The sequence below is a fragment of the Miniopterus schreibersii genome (assembly GCF_964146895.1).
Source record: "Miniopterus schreibersii genome assembly, chromosome: 15".
NCBI classification, from domain to species: domain Eukaryota; kingdom Metazoa; phylum Chordata; class Mammalia; order Chiroptera; family Miniopteridae; genus Miniopterus; species Miniopterus schreibersii.
Window position 1 is genome coordinate 52377712 of NC_138115.1, and position 19213 is coordinate 52396924.

The following is a 19213-nucleotide window of genomic DNA, read 5'->3' on the forward strand; positions in this document are numbered from 1 at the left end:
GTGTGCGTTTCCCGGTAAAGTCTGTGCTGTTCCTAATAACTAGACTATGGAGCAAGAGACCCGTTACAGAGCCCGGGACGGTCGCGCATCAGTGGCTTCAGCCCTGTTTCGGAGCTTCAGCCCTATCCTATGGGTGGCCCTTTTTATTTTTTAATCCTCAGCAGAGGACATTTTCTCCATCGATTTCTAGAAAGAGTGGAAGGGAGGGAGGAGGGAGGGGGGAGAGAGAGTGAGGGAGAGACACATCCATGCGAGAGAGGCACATCCATTAGTTGCTTCCCACACGCAGGTTGGGGCCAGGGATCAAACCTGAAACCCAGGTACGTGCCCTTGACTGGGAATCAAACCCGGGACCCTTCAGGGTGTGGGCCAGAGCTCTAACCACTGAGCACACGGGCCAGGGCCACAGTCAGTTCTTGAAGCTCTGTGAAGATGGAGGCCAGTGGCATCGATGTTGCAGCCGTGTATAGAAATCACCTGCTGGTCGATTATATCACCTTAAAAATGACGTGACATTTAGCAGCTAGTCACCGTGTGTGTACTTCTTACAGCTCAATGTGCTTCGAGCGCATCTGCAGCGAGGGCAGGGCCGCGGGAGACCTGGGAGGAGGCTGATCAGGGTGGGACACTGCTTCCCAGATGCAAATAATGGAGCATCTGACGGCAGGAATAACGGGGCCGTTCGCTCTTAGGATAAAAGCTGATGGCAGTTCCCAGCTCGCAGGCTGGAAGGGTTCCGAGCTCACCTGAAAACGAAAGGTGTCACCCCCGTCGTCTGCTCCCCTGGAAAGATGCCGTGTTGTCCAGAGGCTGGGCGAGCTCTGTGAGGACGAGAAACACTGAGAGGATCCAGTTACCAGGCAAAACAGAATTTCCTCTTACACAGTTAAATCACACAGGACTACACGCAAAACAAGAGGGGCAGAGAGAGCATCTGAAAAGGCTAAATAAGCAAAGAGGCCCTTCCCACGTGCGTGCACCCCTCAGCGTCCCTGGCCGCAATCGAAAGTAACAGTACATCCACCCAAGCGTATTAATTGGGCCTTGGGCCTGGGAGTCCCCTCAGATGACTGGGCATAGAAAGTGTGTTGCTTTGACCTTAACAGTATCCATTATCCCATCTTCTGGAAACATCTCAATTTTCCTTTAGCAAACAATCCCTCCCCTGGGAGTGCAGGTCTGGCATGATCAAGGTGCTCTGGCTGAGGGACACAAAGTGGACTGATCAGTCTCTTCTAGAAACATGGATCTTGAGCACAGTGGCATCACAATGGGAAAAGAGCTGAGCCATCCCCATGACAGCACCCCAAAAGGACTTTCCAACGTCCCGGCGGTCTGGGTCCTCAGAGGGCCTGGTTCTGATTCTCACCGAGGCTGGTTACTCAGCACTTCCCTGGCTCACCTGATCTAACCTGAGTCACCTGCTATGTTTGCTGGAGTTACCAGAGCTGTTCTGTGGCTTGTAACCAGCGACCCCAACCTGCAGTAACCACGGGAGCCAACAGGCAGACGCGACTGGGTGAAGGTGCCTCTAGGGCACTTTCTAAAGCATCTTCAGCCCCGTGGGACTCAGCCAATCCAGGGTCCGATTTATCAGATCAGGGAGCTGAGAGATTGAAGGATTTTCAAGGCCTAAAGTTAGAAGCCAGGCCTTCTAGCGCGTTCCGTCACCTCACGGAAGTGGTGACAGTCTTCCCTGGCGGGTTCACAGAGTCGGGCAACTGAGGCAAAATGCTACTTCAGAGACCCCTTCGATCAATTCATCAAGGATCATTTATTGCAAGGCACGGTGCTAGGCACTATGGAGAGTACATGGAAGACAGGCCAACGCCCCTGCCCCCAAGGAGCTTACAGTCTAGGTGGGAAGACAAGGCATACAGGCAAGGAAAATCGGAAACAGTACAGGAGCTGAGTGAAAACGCAAGGTCACAGTACAAGAGGTTTCCCGAAGGAGTTCCTGGGTCGTTACTGCGGGAACTTGCAGCTAATTCCGAGGATGTCACAAAGGACCGGGTGGGGGAAGGCGTCCCCGCCAAGGACACTGGGGGCCTGGGGGAGCAGGAGGAGGGGGAGGGTTATTGCAGGAGGGGCAGCGAGTGACCCAAAGGCACAGAGGTGAGACGGGACGCAAGCCGCGCTCGGGGCTGGGGGGGCTCGGTGTGGCTGGCCCCGGGTTAGCTTGTTGGGAGGTTTTAAAGGGCCTCAGATGCTCGCGGTTAGGTTTTATCTTTTTAACGAGGGGGTGGGGAAAACCTCCAAACGGCAGAGGTCCTTAGATTAGAGATACAGGATTTCGCTAATCGAGGGGAAGTGTTCAGGTTTGATCTCAGGACATTTATTTGTGGGTTTTGACCCTCTCAACCTGCAAAGGGGATTTGAAATGGTGTCTGCGGGGTTGTCACTTCCAAAGGAGTGGCTCAGGGTCATCTAGCTTTGGATCCTGGCCAGAGGCGTCTGAGTCCCTCTGGGATCTCAAACTATAACTAGCTCAGGTGAGCTGACAAAGTCCCTCACAGGCAGGCAGGAAGAAGGCTCCCGAAAGACAAGCATCTTTACGAATGACAGAATATTTATTAACAATAGCTTTAAGAAAAGATTACATATGCTTCTAGATCACTGGTAAATACCGTTGACACTGGGGTTGGGGGCTGCCTGGGGTGGCTTTTCTTGTCTTTTCAGTCATTTTATTATTTTGTGGTTGTTTTTGTGTGTGTGTGATTTAAAATTTTGTTTTAACAGAGAAGGAACCATATCAAACTAAGGAAGGAACACAGCTTGAAATACCGACAGTATTTTCCCTGTCGCCACCCTAGTTTTTACACAAGTGGAATCCTGAACATGACTTGGTTGCATAAATATAGTGAGAAGGTCAAAGAGTAGACGTATTATCTGGTAAGCAAAAATGACAACTGCAGGCAAATCTGAGCCCTCTGGGGAAGAGGAAAAGTGGCAGCGTGTTTACAGGTGAAAATCTGTGTAGAAAATATCATTGCCTTTGATATGCACTGGTCCACTAGTACCGGCTACAAAACCTCCCCCATTATAACAAATAGGTCTGTTGATACTCTCACTTTCCAGCGTGTGATTTTAAGACTTAGAAGGTTAGGCGTATAAAGCGTCTAGGCTACTGACGGCAAAACAGGAGATTCATAGAGATACCACACCAACTGTACTAATGATCTTTTAGAGGGTCGTGGAAAAAAGTCTTTGCAGCAACTATCTGCTGAAAGAAGAGAAGTCTGCCGAACTCCAGCCGTGAGTCTGACTCCAAAGGGGGGCTCTATTATTAGAGATACACGTATTCTATATAAGAAATTCTGGAAAGAAATTATGAATCCGCGAAGAGAGAATTATCTTTGTTTAAAAAACGTACATTCAAACATATACATTGAAAGATAGTGAAATGATCTCTTAGCATCTGAAAGACTTGACTATAGTAACTTTTGGTCTGTGTCACTATGTTACTACAGGATATGCAACGTCAGATGTCACGTCTGAGATCAGGTTACTGCGGAGACAACTAACTCAGGAGAGCGGAGAGTCTTACGGTCCATGCTAGGTTGAGAGCGAGAATATTGCACAAGGGACCTCTCGGGCAGTGAGCTTAGGTTTTGAAATTGCAGCCATTCCCGAAACCATCGCGAGTTGTGCCGAACAAGGAAATTCACAACAGAGCGGAAAAACATTGTACACGCCAGGGGACCTGGTCCAACGCGTGAGGCGTCCGGAGAGTCCCACACAGCCAGCAGCCGGAGTCCCGGACAGGCCCGGCCGCCCGCCACTCCATCCGGTGAAACCGCACAAGCAACTTGCGACTGACTGAGCGAGGCGCGTTTCAAACTCTGTCTCTAAGGGAAATATTTCCAAACGATAGTTGCATGATTGCGGTGCCCACTGCATTTCATAGCCGGGGAAAAAAATCAATATCTACATTTCATGTTAACTTTAAAAAATTCTATAAAACACTAAATATATAATAAAAAATATGCATATAAGGACATATGTAAACTGCTTTGGTAACATCGCGTTACGGATGTCTTCAGTGCATTTTGGAGTTTCCTGGGACCCCGCGGACAAAGGGAGACCCGCCTTGAGGAAGTCCTGGATAATGCCGTTCCTAAAGAAGCAGAACATTTCTCCCCAGGAATAAGATGTGCTCGGACAGCGACATTACTTAGTCCTGGGTGTCTTCAAAGCAACGAGCTGGAAGTCGCTTATCCCGCGGACAGCGAGTCCCGGGCGCCGTTCGTCATAAGCTGGACCTGGCTGTGAGCGAGAACACGATCGTGCTGAGCGCCGAGAGCGCGCAGGCGTTGGAGGTGGAGGGCCCCGCGCCGCGGGCGTAGGCATCTGCGGGGAGAGAACGCGGTCACCGCGGCGCCGCCCTCCTGGCCGCCTCGGGAAGCGAGGCCGCGGGAGGACAGGCGGATTCCGCCGGGAGGAACCCCCGCCTACGTCAACGCCAGCTCTGGGACCGTCCCGCTGTGAAGCTGGGAGCGGGTCAGGGACATCTCTGGGCCTCCACTTAAGCGTCTGTAAAACGAGGCCGTCCCACAGGAGAATGAACCCTGACATTACAAGAACCGTTACGGAGAACTGGGACGTAGCAGCCATGCGGCATATGAAGGCCGCGGCTTCCTTCCGAGTGCTGCCTCTCTGCGGGCGCAGGGCGCTCCGGCAGTTCTTACAAAAGCCCCAGCAGCTCCCGACATCTGACAGGTGTGGGCACGGGCCGGAGAGGGAAGGTGGCTGGGCTAAGGTCAAGAGTCGTAATTAACTGAATTGAGATTCACACCCATGTCCGTCTAAATATATCCCCCTTTTAACAACAACAACAGCCCCAAACTCAACCTTTTAAAAACTTTTCCCTCGAGGTCTTACATTTTCCGTAGTGAGAGGTGACCAACTATCACCCGGGCTTCCTTCAGGATTTCGAGACCTTCGGCCCGCACAGCGGAGTCTCTGGAGGAAGGATGCCCTGCTTTGCTCAGTTACGACGTTACCATCTAATAATTACACCAATGTAACTGCCTCAAACATGTTTCTGTAACAGATTCAACCAGGAACCACCAGTCGGCCTAATGAAAAGGAGTCCTTGCGATAAGAAGGGGTGAAGTCAGATTTGAGCAACGTGAGATAAACTAACCCCTAAGGCAAACCCCGACCTCTCTGCGTTCTGTGGCCTGGAGATTACTCTTCTATCTCCCCATAACCCCGGCTCCCCTGGCTCCCCTGCAGCAGAAGTTAGAGCCCGTGGCTTAGCGAGGTGTGGAACCCAGGACTCCTCAGGTTTTTACGAGACAAAGGTGCCCTTAGTGTTCGCAGGCAAAAGAGATGCCGTAACCCAGCCTCCACCTGGAAGCCGGGAATCCCTCCTGAGCTCGGAGCCCGCTGGCAGGAGCCCGGGTGTCCCGCCTCCCTCCTGCTCTGCCCTTAACACCGGCAACGCCGATCGATCCCAGGGGAGGGGAAGGACGCAGAGGGTGCAGCCGCCCGCGGACACGCGCCCCTGATGACAGCCACCCAGCGTACAGGCGCAATGACGCCTGCTTAGTGGACGCTTTGCTGTAAACTGGTGTCGGACACGCAGGGCCTGTCCACGCCTGGGAAATAATACGATGGACGCTCTACAGAGGGAATGAAACTCAGGACACCGTGGGAGAGGATCTTGTCCACGGTTGAAAATATCATCTCTCCGCTGATGGCCTGAAAATCCCTACCTTCAGCCTTTTTGAACCTCTTATTAAACCCAAAGGCCAGGGAAGACTACGCTGACATATCTAGCAACTGGAACGAGAAGGTAGTCCCAGAACTTTCTCATGATCGCAAACGGAAACCCAGTGCCCATTAAGCCACAATTCTCACTGCCGGCCAATCCCTGCCAGCCACGACTCTGATTTCTGTCTCTGCTTATTCTGTTTTTGTTTTTTTTGTTTTTTTCAAATAAATGTGATCACTCAACTAAAACCATAAATATGCTGCTAGGATTATTTGCAAGCAAAGCATTGGAAAACAGGAATGAGTGTATCTGCTCAAGAATGAAACGGTGAGGCAAAAGTAGGTTTATAGTTGTTTGTATGGAAAATACTAAAATAGTTAATAAATAACTATTTATTGTTACACAGAGAGTAAACTGTGTTTCCTGTACTCACAGCTGTAAACCTGCGTGTGCCCCCGTTTCTCACACTGTTCCACACTCTGTAAACAAAGATGGTCTCGACTCTAGGTAGACACGTGCGTTAATGTTCACGTTACACACACACGTTGAAATTAATAGTGTCAGGTTCCAATGACTTCAGCCAAAGACACTGGACTGCACTGTGTCCCTAGAGACCAACAGCTCCAGCTGAAAACCTCTGCTTGTCCTGCCGAGCGAGTCCCGCTTTGAACTGAGCCGAGCTTTGGGGCTACTGGAGACGCGGCCACACGGGTGCACCCGCGTGACCGATTCTGGCTGCGTTGCCGATGCCCTGATGGGTTACAGGTTAAATCGGTCAACACTGGTCAAACTGCCTTTTGCACGAAACCGCCTGTGACCAGCAGACGTCGGCGGTCAGGGCGGGGCGGCGCTGTCTGGTTCTGTGACGGGCTTTCCTGGGGCTGGGTCCCTCCGAGGCCCCCTCCCTGCGGGGCCCCGGGGAGCAGGCGCGGGGAGAGCCGGGGAGCAGGGGGACGTCCTCACTTGTTATCTTTGGGATTCGGATCTGCTCGCTGGCACTGCCGTCGCCCCCATCGCTCACGGGCTTGATTTCTATGATGTAATCTTCGTCCAGAGGCAGAGAGAGCTCCACCGACGTCTGGTTGGTTTCGATGACAGACGTGCGGCTCTGCCTGCTCCATCGGTACAAGACCTGCTCGAGCAGAAGGGACAGGTGTCACCTGCTGTCCTCACAGAGGCAGCCGATGCTGCAGTGCCTCGTCTCCCTGCTGGGTGCCCGTGATGCGCGGGGACACGCAGGCTGTCAGGCTGCCCGCAGGCATCTGGAAGGCTCAAGTGCAGACGGGCCTGTCCGCAGCACCCGTTCCTGGTGGGGAGAGCTTAAAGGAGGCGGCAGCAGGGGGGCGTGGGGTGGGGGGCGTGAGGCCGCCACCTTGCTGTGTGGCCTCCTGTGGCCTCCTGTGACCTTGGGAAGGCTCCGTGAACACCCCTGGAAAGGTGACTTCCTCTTTGAGGATGCAGGGGTGCGAGTTCCTAGGACCGTGAATCCTTGGAGAGAGGACACCTCAGCACCTGGGCAGGGTCTCCGAAAGGCCAGGGTGGCACCCCCTGTCCTCCCTGGGACCCCTTTATGAGCTACGTAGAGAAGAGGACGCCAGGGGGCAGTCGCTGTCACTAGGGAAGTGTCTGAGGCTTGCACCTGCCCCCTCCTGCGCCCTGGCTCCCCTTGTCCCCCAGTCACCAGGTGCGAGTCTGGCTGGATTGGTGGCTCATCGGATGAGCCCGTGTCAGGGACGGCAGGGGTCCTGCACGGAGGCCTGTGAGACCCAGCTCTCCTGAGCGCCTGTCCCCTGACCTGGCACTGCTTGCTCTGCCCGGTGGCCACAGGCTGTTCACCAAACTCAGGCCAACACGCAGGGGGCAGAGGTTCCTAGAGAGTCTGGGAGAGAGTGGTCAGGGGCAGTGGGGCCCGGCCCCTGTGCTTCGTGGGAAGAGACCGTCCCCACCGCTGGCCTTTGCAGACAGGCGACGACCCACCTTGTAGCCCCTCACGTCCGACTCGTTTTCCAGAGCCTTCACCTGGTCCCAGTTCAGGGTGATCTTGGAGTCCGATGAATTCCACATGACGTTCCCGGGGGGCTGACTGGGTGCTAGAAAAACGAGATACGGGAGGTCACAGGCTGTTAGGTCTCGATGGGTTCCCAGGAATCGCTCTCACTGGAACCCACGAGCGGAGGCAATTTAATGGGCGGCTGAACTAATAGGTGTCTTCAAGGCCCCTGAAGACACACAGCAACACAGACGGACAGACTCGGCTGCTCGCCTCACGTCTGGAGCTGAGAGGAGCGGCCCCGCCCAGCGAGGAGAAAGGACTTGTCCTCCCGTCCCCCGAGCAGCGGGTTCTGCGCGGTCGAGAGACGCCCCACAGGAGGCTGAGGGAGCTGGGCGCTAGTGACAGTCCATACGTGGACGATGGTGGGAGGCGGGATGGGGGTGAGCCGGGGTGGGGGTGACTCCCTGGAGCACCCTGGGCAGGGCGGCTCTTACGCGGCTTCCTGGTGGTCACGTTGACGGTGGCGCTGGAGGGGCCCGTCCCCGCCGTGTTGTACGCCTGGACCGCGAGGTGGTAGAGCGCACTGCCCCGCAGGTCGGTGATCTTCGCGGACGTCTGATTTCCGAAAGTCCGTATTTTCCTAGCGTTTTCCTCCTTGTCACCATGCCTCCAGTATTTAACCTGACAAAGTAAGAAAAGGAGACCCTGGAAATCACACCCATCGGCGACATTCCCATGGCCGTCCAGTAAAACATGCAGAAGATTAACTCCGCCAGTAGAATGCATCTATTTTGCCCACACCAGGGACGCGTTTACTGATTCAGAGAGAGGAAGGGAGAGGGAAACATCCATCGGCTGCTTCCCATACATGCCCTGACCGGGGCTCGAACCCACAACCGAGGTACGTGCCGTTGACCTGGAATCAAACCTGAGACCCTCCCGTCCAAGGGCCACCACTCTAACCGCTGGGCACACCGGCCTTGGGCAGGTAATATGTCTTTTAACACAGATTCTTTTGACAAAGTGAATTTCGACCCACAGGGACAGCTTTTAGAGCCAAGGGCGCCAGGGGGCTGCCCACGGCGGGGAGGGCCCCTTCTGCCCTGAAGCCCGCGGTGAGAAGGTGAATCAGTGCAATGCTGGCTCTTTCTCCCTGTTTCTCTACCTTTGTTTTGAGCCTGAGTGACCCTGGGGGTGTCGGAATCTAAGCTCATCCCGCCAAGCGTCTTATAAACGCTCAGGCCTGCGTATATAGGGTGTCCCCAAAAATGTGTACGCACTGAATGGCTATAAGGTCGGTGTTTATTAACACACAGCTCCTTTTCAACATTTAAAAGAATCTACAGAAATGGATAGTATTTTTGTCGACGCCTGTTTTCAAACCAGTGACCGCTCTGGTCCAGGCCCTGCCGATAACGGGAAGCAATGGAATCGCCAACGTCAGGGATCATTTCAGGTGGCATCTGTGCCCTCAATGCGCCAACTGTTGCTGGTTTTGTGCCATAAACTTTATCTTTTATGTGTCCCCATAAAAAAAGTCGAGTGGCACTTCAGGATAATTTTTCTTTGTTCAAAGCTTAGTCTGGCTTCACCCATTATTTCTAATCAGTAAAATCTGAAAAGGAGTGAAAATTAAGTGAGTTATCAGCTGTGAAAGTGTGTGCACATTTTTTGGGGGACACCCTGTAGTTTGAAACACATCTCTGAATGCTCCCCGGAGAGGTTGTCTCACAGGGGCGGGAGCATCCTCCTGCTCCACTAAAGCTCCATTAGAAGCCAGGCCCCCCAGACGAAGGCCTCTGCATGGGAGTGTGTCTCGGGGGCCTCGCTGGAGGGGAGAGGCTCTTTCCCAAACCCCAGCCCCAGCCCCATCTCCTGCTGACCTCGTAGCCTTGTATCCGTCCTCTGTTCTTCTCTTTGGGGGAGGCCCAGAAAACCTCAACGTCGGTGGCAGAAAGGCTCCTGGCAAAGAGGTTGGCCGGCGGTTTGGTCGGCTCTGCAGGTGAGGGTGGAAAAGCTGTTACTCCATCAGCTGCGTGAGGACAGGCCCTGGATTCAGCAGGGTGGTCAGCGGGAAGCTGAGGCTACAGAATTGCCCTCAGGGGGTGCAATGCAAACCCTCATTGCACGGGAGGGGTGGGGAGAGGACACGCGGCCGGGGCCTCTGGGTGCTCAATCGGGGGTAAGTGGGAGGAATGGCACCCGGGACGACTGAAGCTTAGGCACCGAGTTCCAAAGTCGGCGATTCCTTTAGCACGCCCTTCTCAGTAACACCTGTCCTAGCGAGTCCCGGTCCCTGGGCTACGACTATGACAGAGGAAGCAAACAGGACGGTCAACTGACTGGACCAAGACTCGGACCAGCCGGGGACGGCTCAGTTCCACACAGCGAACCGTGTGACCTGAGACGAGTCATTCATGCGTCAGGGTCCCAACAGCTGGGGCTGCACAGAAGCGTCTAGACCAAGACTGTTCCCCAAATTTCAGTGTTTCTGAACCTGTGACCCTTCGGTGCACAGACCGACGCTCTAACCACTGAGCGCACAGGCCAGGGCAGAACAGAACGCTGTTGCCGGTAATGCCAACGTGCCCATCGACGCGGAGACTGTCTACAGAACCTGCGGTTTTTATCAAGGCCGCCGGCTTCACCCACAGTGGACGTGCTGTGTTTCTAAGAGACCGGTGGTGGACAACCCACCACGGTCACACTACCCTTTTCCCAAACCAGGCTGTGCCTCTGGCACGAGGGAGCAGGGCGACACCGATTCGCGTCCCGCCCTCAGGCTCCAGCGCCGCAGGACCGGCCGGCCCGGCCCGCCGCGGGGGCCTACCTTCCTCCGCGGAGTACACCACCGAGACGGGGCTGAAGGGGCCCTCCCCCTTGTTGTTGTAGACGCCCACTCGGACCTCGAAGGGGGAGAAGGGGCGCACGCTCTCGTTCCGGAACACGTATCGGCAGGCGTCGGCCGAGGCCAGCACCGTCAGCATCCAGGTCGCCGTGCCGTGGGGCCGGAAGGCCACCACGTACCCGAAGCCCCGTCCGTTCTGCAGCTCCTCGGGCACCGTCTGGAAGGAGGGGAGGTCGTCAGGAGGGGGTTCCGAAGTCAAGGGGCTGGATTCGGGTGTTTCAGCCGCCCCCGCAAGCCGACACTCCTGCGCGAGCTCCTCCCGCCTGCCTTCCTCCGGGCTTTGTGGTCTCAGGGCTGGGGCCGGCCCTGCGTCTGCCTTAGGCACTCATGACATCCGGAGGGGGTTAAAACCTCAGCGGGCGCCTGCGGTGGGCAGCCCGGCTCAGACCCAGTTCTGAACAGCTGGAAGTGACCGTGAGAGACCTTGGGTGGTGGATCTGGAGCCCAGTGACGCCAACACGTACCACCTACGACAAATTCTCGTCCAGCGCCAACCAGGACAGAGACGGTGCCGCGGGAGCCCCTCGCCTCGCCGGTGAGACCTGCCCGCTCCCGACTGTGGGGTGGGCGGGAGGCTCTGAGCGACCTTCAGGGCCGGGGCTCGGGTTCAGGGAGAGATTTCAGGGAGAACCCTTCAAAACACTGAGGTCCCTTTCGAAAGCTCCCACCTCCTCTCTCAAAATCGATTTTTAGTAAATTAGTGACTAACCTTCCTCCAGGTTGTTTAAAAGTCACCGCATAGCCCTGGCCGGGGGGCTCAGCTGGCTGAGCACCGTCCCGTACACCAGAAGGGAGCGGGTTCGATTCCCCATCGGGCCACACGCCTAGGTCTCGGGTTTGGTCCCTGGGCAGGGCGCATGCTACGGAGGCACCGATGGATGCGCCTCTCACATCGATGTTTCCCTCCCTCCCCCTCCCCCGTCCCTTCCTGTCTCTAAAACACACCCTCGGTGAAGATTAAGAAAAGGAAAAAGATGCCCTGTAAAGGAGGCTCCAGCGGCAAGGCTGACCCCGGGGAAATCGCTCGTCCACACTGACCGGGTGTCCCGCTGGCGGTTTGTCCACAGGCCAGGCGGCAGCCGGGAAGGAGGGAAAACGGTTTCCGAGAACCGGGCTTATTTAACATGCACGCGTTTTGCCTGTGTTGTCATGACTTTTTCCCTGGATGAATCGAATTAAAACCTCACTCAACAACTGAAGGGTAAGCGCCGTCTCGTCTCGTCCTGGGGCCGTGAGCTACGAGGGGGGTTTGCACGCAAACGGGCTTCAGCTGTGAGAACCGGGTGGGACCTTCCCAGGCGATGTTTCCAAAGAGAAAAACATTCAACGGCCCGACTAATGCCTGTTCCTGTGCTGATTCACTTACCTCCCAGGTTATGACCAGCTCGGACTTGCTGCCTCCACCACCACTGACGTTGGCCGGGGTGACCTCGGGGACTGTGTGGGAGACAAAACACAGGTCACGCCAGGGGGCAAAGGCAAGCAAGGGCCCGGGAGGTGCCTGGCCGAGGTGACTCACTTCCAACAAACACTGTGCGGTGCGCACACACCTGTCTTTTGAGATCAGAAACTGTGGTCAAGGGGCCCGAAGCATCACCTGGAGGAAGCGAAACGCGCCACGGAAATGCAGCTGACCTCTGGCTGCGCCCCATCCCGGAGGCCGGGGTCCCGTGGGGTGAGGAAAGAACTGAGGTCTGGTGCTAAGGCTCGGGGAGGCATTTGTTAACCTCGGGGTGGTACACACACGACAGGCACAGCTCGAGGTCTACGGGGACAGCCCGGAGGGACGGAAGGGTGTGTGCCTGGCGCCCGCCGAGGGGGCTGCTGGGGGGGGGGGGGGAGCGGCTCCCGGGGGAAGGTGAGCGTGACCTGGGAGTTGAGGGAGGTGGCAGGCAGAGGCTGCCCCGGGCGCTGTGCTTAACCTCTGTGATCCCCACCTTTCTCTGTAAAAGCGGAAATTACGCTGGCTCCCTCCTCGGGACTGCTGGGAGGAATCAACTCAGTGCGAAGGGGGAAAGGCATGGGGGTTGGGGATTAGCTATATTATCTCGCGTGAATGAAAGACTCCGGGCAGGAGGGTTGTGGTGACAAATGGACAAAGGGAGAGCTCGGGCTGGAGAGACCCCCGCACAGCGCGTGTCCCCTGCACAGGACGTGGTGAAGAGGGGGGACTGAGCTGTGGCTGAAACTCACTGCTGAGTGTCCCATGCCCTGGGCCTGCCTTCCTCCCTCCCTCCCTTCCTTTTTTTAATATGTCTTTATTGATTTCAGAGAGAGGAAGGGAGAGAGAGATAGAAACATCAATGATGAGGGTCATTGATCGGCTGCCTCCTGCACGCCCCCGACCGGGGATCCAGCCCGCAACTCAGGCATGTGCCCTGACCGGGAATCGAACCCCGATCTCCTGGGTCCTAGGTCGACGCTCAACCGCTGAGCCACGGCGGCCGGGCTGGGCCTGCTTTCTGGTCATTCTAACCCGGGGGTGGGTGTCTCACAGAGGCCGGGAGAAGTCAGAGCCCTACGGGACCATCTGCGCCAGGGGCTACTCACGGGCCTCCTCTGTCCTCCGCTTCTCAGAGGGCAGGCTGGGCTCCCCGATCCCAATGGCGTTGGCCGCCACTGTGCGGAATTCGTATTCGACCCAGGGGTTCAAGCCCACCACGGCGGCCGTGAACGTGCTCCCGTCGACGACGTCGGGGACTGAAAGACACGGCGACACCCTCTGTCACCCCCACGGGGCTGGGCTCAGGGCGCTGTGGGGGATCGGAGGGTCGCACCCAAACAGCCGCTCCAGGGAGCTAATCCCAGGACTCAGACACCCGCAGGGGACACCACGGAAGACAGTCTTCAGGGCTCAGAGCTACGTGACTGTCGTTGCTATCACGCGACGCGCTTCAGCATGGACTGCACAGGGAAGGGCGGGTTGTTCAATTCTCACAACCGCCCTGCGAGTGGGGGAAAGTGACCACCTGCATTTCATAAATGAGGAAAGGTACCCCACCAAGGTCACCCAAGGTCACACTGGGTCTGCATCTCTGCCTGACTGCGGGGCCGAGCTCTACGGCTTGTAGCAATGAGCCTGACTGATCCGCATTCATGGCGCCCCCGCCCGAGGGCTGCAGAGGCCACCGCCCGTGGGGAACACACAGGATGGGCGTCAGGGAGGAGGGGCCATCCGTGTGCCCCTGGCGGACCGTGGAGAAGGACGGGCTCCCTCACAGGGCCGGGCCCTGGCTCGACGCCGCAGCAGGAAGCTCTGCGCGTGGCTCCCACGCTCCCCGAGCAACTTCTGAGTTTCAAATGGATTCCCAGGAATGTTTCCCATCGGAACCAGGACGTTCGAAGGGAGGTGGCCGGTGACAAGCTGGAGGCCACTGTGCTGGTGATGAGGCCTCATGGGGCCACACGGACACAGAGCGACGGTCCAAAGGTGAAGTGGGGGCTCTGGAGCCAGACCCCCCGGATTCTAACCCTGAACCTGCACTTGGCAGCCTAATGACCTTGGGCGAGCTGCAGAACCTCCACATGCCCTGGTCTCCTCACCGCGAAAGAAGGCCGGGGACACTATGAGCCCCGCGGCCTGAGAAAGCCCAAGGGGAGCAACCAGCGGAGCACAGGGCTCCCAGCAAGTGCTCCACACGCCCGAGTTCATTTGAAACCATCGTCAACACCCCCCTCCTCCCGCTCCCCCTGCTGCTCCCCCTCCTGCTCCCCGTCCCTCCCCCTGCTTCTCCCCCTCCCCCTTCTTCTCCCCCTGCTCCCCCTCCCCTCCCCCTCCTGCTCCCCCTGCTTCTCCCCCTCCCCCTCCTGCTCCCCTCTCTTGCCCCCCCGCTGCTCCCCCTCCCCTCCCCCTCCTGCTCCCCCTGCCCCCCCCCGCTGCCCGCTGCTCCCCCCCCCATGCACTTGCGCCTCGCCCCCTATTTGCAACAAAGTTTCACAACCGCTTCTCTTCCGCACGCAGACAACCCTCCTGTGCCCTGAGCAGCGGCCAGGGCCCGGGACCAGAGCCCCTCTCCCCAGGCTCTCCCGTCCCTCCCTGACCGGCCCGGGGCTCGGGGAAGGCAGCGATTCAGCGGCAAGCACAGCACCCATTTCTGCAGCTGCGTAAGTTGAAGTGGGGAAAGAGGCTGTGAAAATCGACTCGCTCCTGAGCTGCGTAAGCCCGGACCCAGCGCTCGTGTATTTCTCCCTCAAACACTGCGGCCACGTAGCCCACCCTCGGGGGCTTGGCCGGTGTGCCTCGCTGGCAATAGCTACTGGTTTGTCCATTTCCCCCCAAGTGAAACCTGAATAAAATAACAAAACAGGGTCAGCCATCGAACGGCCGATTCACGTATTTTTTAACGTAACCACATCTCACAGCTCTTCATGCCCAAATTTATACATCTAAAAAAACAGGCGGGGAGTCCAGGGGCCCCGGCCAGTCCCTGGCTACTGGCCTCTCTAGAGCAGGGAACGCACATCCCGAAGCCCGGCTGTGTGCCAGCCGGAGCCTCTGCTTCCCCAAGTGCACCGCGGGCCGTGCCAGGTGACTGAGGGGGCACACAGGTGGGTGCCTTTCATCTTTATAACTAATGTACTTTCAACTGTGTGCTAAGGGGAAATAGGACCAATACCACAGACCTGTCATTTCGCAGATGTTATTGCTTAGGATGCGTTAAAAAACGAACAGAAGTGAGCGGATATGGAGAAGAAATACATTAAATACAGAGTGTTCCAAAAAACGTACACACACTTCAACAGCTGATCGCTCACTTAATTTTCACTCCTTTTCAGGCTTAGCTGCTTTGAGCTAATGGGTGAAGCCAGACTAAGCCTTGAACAAAGAAAGTTCATCCTAAAGTGCCACTCGACTTTTTTGATGGGGACACATGAAAGATAAAGTGACCGCACACACCCAGCAACAGTCAACACATCGAGGGCACAGATACCACATGAAACGATTCCTGATGTTGGCGATTCCATTGCTTCCCGTTCTCAGCAGGGCCTGGACCAGAGCGGTCACTGGTTTGAAAACAGCCGTTGACAAAAAAGTTATTCATTTCTGTAGATTAAGTTTTGAAAATGAGCTGTGTGCTAGTAAACACTGACCTTACAATCATTCAAAGTGTGTGTACGACTTTTTGGGACTCTCTGTAAACGAGAGGACAGTTGGCTGAGACCGAGGAAACACGGCCGTCGTGTGTCCCTGGCGGCTGTATCTGCATGGGGACCCCGAGGCCCGCGGCCTCTGCTCTGGCCGCCACGCTGAGTGTCCGGAGGCCTGTGGACGCCCGCCCCGGGCCGCCCGCTGTGGTACCTGTGCTGACGGCCTGCCAGCCCACGGAGAACGGGGTCCGGGCCTGAATCACGTACATGGTGACCGGGCTGTGGTTGTCGGGCCCGGGCCTCCAGGACAGCTGGGCGGTGGTATCCGTGATTTCGTCTATGGTCACTGCCTCGGGGGGGCCTGGGGGACCTGCCAAAGAGCAAGACCCTGAGAAATGCAGGAATGCGTTCAAATGTCCAAGTAAGGGGCCACTTAATGGAGTGGGGCCCGGCCCCTCCACCATTTATTCACCCCACCAAGGACTCCCCCCGTGTCAATTCCTATCAATTGAGTACCTACTAGGTGCCTGGCAATTCCTGACTGAGCACCTACTAGGTGCCCAGCATTCCTCTGGGCTCTAAAACTAGAGATGAGGGAAACACACCCCCTCCTTTCAGGGACTCACAATAAACAGGAAAATCTAACAGGTAAACAAAGAATTGCCATAGAATATTTGTTCTAGATACTAAGAGAGGGTGTTGGGGGTACCCTGAGGGCCCAGATTATTTAATTCCTATTTCTTTAATCCCTGTATTTGCAGGATTCTACCATATATAGTTCAGGCATTATGACCTGGGGACACACCAGCGAGAAGCGGTCATTTCCCCCCTTGAGGGTGTGGATTTGAGAAGTGGCTTCAGAACTCTGGGGGTTGCAGTGTTGGCCCATGTGGGCCCGCCCGGCCCCACAACAAATGCACACACACGCTCTTGCCAAGAGCACAGCTGGAGTCTGTGGACCCGCCTCTGCCGCTCCTGCCTGTATTTCCCTCGCTCCCTCCGTCCCTCCCTGACGGGCACTGCTTCCGCCTGAGGACTTAAGCCACCGACACGGGAGGAGATCCGTCTTAGAGGAGGGCTTGGGAATCTACGGGGCAGAGGGTGGAAGTGGCTGGCAGGCAAACACGAAATGCCAAGGGCCAGAGCAGAGACCTGAGGCTGCCCTCCGCCAACCACGCAAGCTCTCCCCAGGCAGTTAGCGCCTTTCTCAGAAGGCAGGGCTGACCCCGCGGGAGAGAAGGTGGAGCGAAAAGGTCACTGGGAGGGACCTGTAATGACTACAGTCCTGCCCAGCAGAGGCACAGGAGAGACTCCCAGGAGGGTCTGCCGGTAGATGTACCGCTGGGACCCTGCCGGGCCCTCTCCACGGCGCCGGGTGGCGAAAAGTTCATGGCAAGCTCTTTAAGCAAGACTTTGTTCTGGAATCCACTCCCGCACCCTTCACGCGACGCCCTAAATTCCCCTTTCCTACGCCACAAGTCACGTTTACAGACCCACAGGTGAGACTAAATTTGTCTCCTCCCTCCCACTCCCGAAGGAGAGGTCTGGAAATCCGTGTGCTGGAGTCGGTTAACTTTCCATGGTGACATTTCAGCATGTCAGTCAAATGCCGCCTTGAGAGAACTGGGGTAATCTTTGGTCTTTGGGACCTTTATTAACCAGATAAAGCCCAGAAGGTGATACAATCGTTTTTCTCACCAACTGTCTCACCCTGGCTTTCCCATCCCACCCCACACCCCTCTAAGGACTCCTCCTTCCGTGGCCTTTGAAATCTGAGCGCCAGAAGCTGAAAAGTATCTCCCCCAGACTCCTCAGTGGACAAAACCGATAAAAGTGTCTGGGCCCACAGTGGCAGCTAAGAAGGAAATGCGGGGTGGGGCGGACTTGGCCGCTGGAGATAAGATGGGACTTTTTCAGTCCCATCCCTCCCCACCCCCGAGGCAGATACGGCCCTTACGTAATGTTTACCAGCTTGGTTGGGGGGGAAGTGGGGTCCCTGTTTCAAAACGACTCAATGAGCAAATGCCTGTCCTCTGGACAGAATGTTCTCGTGGTCAGGGGCTCACTGACATTTTGTCACAGGCTGACCAGAGGTTAAATCAAGTGAGTATCGAGGCCCACGGAAGCCAGAGCCGAGGCTCACAGCTGTCCTGGGTTCGAATACGCAAACCTCCTGCGGGGCAGGGACGCCTCCCGCCCGTCCTCGGGAAACGCAGAGAGGCTACGGGCAGAGCTGGAGAAGATGAAACGGAAGACGCCGGTTTAAAGCGGTGCATTAATTTACTGGCCCTGTTAACGGACTGGGCTAGACTTTCTCTTAGACTGTGTCTGTAAATCCCTCCCGGCGGTTAATGCTGTTTTCTGTGAAACGAGTATACAGTACCATTTAAGAACTTCAAGTAGCACCGAGTTAAATATTTATTAGTGTAATTTATTGCTGTTTAAACTGCTGATCTGAACATTATCCTAATTAAACAGGATACATTTTCGGCAACAGAATCCTTTTGTCCCCATGGGGAGAGCAGGCCAGCTTTGGTGATCTTAAAATGGAAATAAACACATTTCTGTAAGTTATTCTGTGGGGAGCTCCGCCCAGGTGGGAAGTTTGTTCCCTTATCTTGCCCTCATCTGCACTGAAAGGGTTTTTTTTTTTTTGTTTTGTTTTGTTTTTTAAGGCAATTTAAAGGGGAACCAAAGCAGATAAGATGGAAAAGCCATTTTTCTTTAACTTCTCACACAGTCAGTTTAGGTTGCTGACTCTCACGCATCCCCCGACGCTGCGCCCGGGGGAGAGAGGCTGTGGCTCCCAACCATCCTGGTTCTCCGGGCGCTGAGATTCACCCGTCTGCACGTCTGACAGCCCCTGGATTTTATTCTCTTGCCCCCAAAGTTCTGCTGGCCCAGGAAGCCTACCCCCGCCCCCTCGGGGAAAGGAGATGCTGGTGAGCCGCTATTTTGAGGTTCTGAAAGGCTTCACTTTCCACAGGTTAGGAAACCTCTGGGCATGCTCGTGCCTGCACCAGTTCATACAGATTTTGCATTTAATTTAAAAACACTCCTTAAAAGTCCATGTGTCGTTCCCTTACAGACTGGTTCGTGGGGCTTGGGCCTGAGTCCATCGGTGTGGCTCAGACACGGGGCTTGTGGCCAGTAGGCTGACGTCAGGCCAAGAAGTTCCCACGAGTGTCAGTTTGCCCGTGAACTCCCGGCGTCACGTCCCAGGTGTGAGGAGACCTTTCTCTCTACAGCCCTATTTCAGGAGCGGGACAGAACTACCCGCTTTAGAGAAAAAAGAGGAAACTGTGAAAAACTGGTGATGATGTCACGCTGGCCACTCTCACAGCCCAGGCCTAACACACGAATCTGGGGTAGCTCCAGTGAAACCTCAAAAAGTGCAGCTTGATTCCTCCTCAAGCCACTTGTTTTCCATCTGACGTCATCCTAGGTCATCTCAGCTCCAGCGTCATTCACTGGGCCACGGCCAGGAGTGATTTTCGGGACAAAC

General features: G+C 55.9%; 1 protein-coding gene across 2 annotated transcripts in view; it reads right to left on the minus strand.

Moving 5' to 3' along the window:
• Nucleotides 1-1754: 1754 nt before the first annotated feature.
• The window catches only part of CNTN4 (contactin 4), a 375259-nt gene continuing 357800 nt past the window's right edge, over nucleotides 1755-19213 (minus strand). For both annotated transcript variants that reach the window (XM_081159480.1, XM_081159479.1), the window contains exons 16-24: nucleotides 15920-16078; nucleotides 13171-13320; nucleotides 11987-12057; nucleotides 10543-10777; nucleotides 9596-9708; nucleotides 8207-8393; nucleotides 7697-7809; nucleotides 6683-6851; nucleotides 1755-4350 (exon numbers count right to left, since the gene is read on the minus strand). In XM_081159480.1, the coding sequence (XP_081015606.1) occupies nucleotides 4250-4350; nucleotides 6683-6851; nucleotides 7697-7809; nucleotides 8207-8393; nucleotides 9596-9708; nucleotides 10543-10777; nucleotides 11987-12057; nucleotides 13171-13320; nucleotides 15920-16078 (1298 nt within the window). In that variant the 3' untranslated portion in view covers nucleotides 1755-4249. The remainder of the gene's footprint in view (nucleotides 4351-6682; nucleotides 6852-7696; nucleotides 7810-8206; nucleotides 8394-9595; nucleotides 9709-10542; nucleotides 10778-11986; nucleotides 12058-13170; nucleotides 13321-15919; nucleotides 16079-19213) is intronic.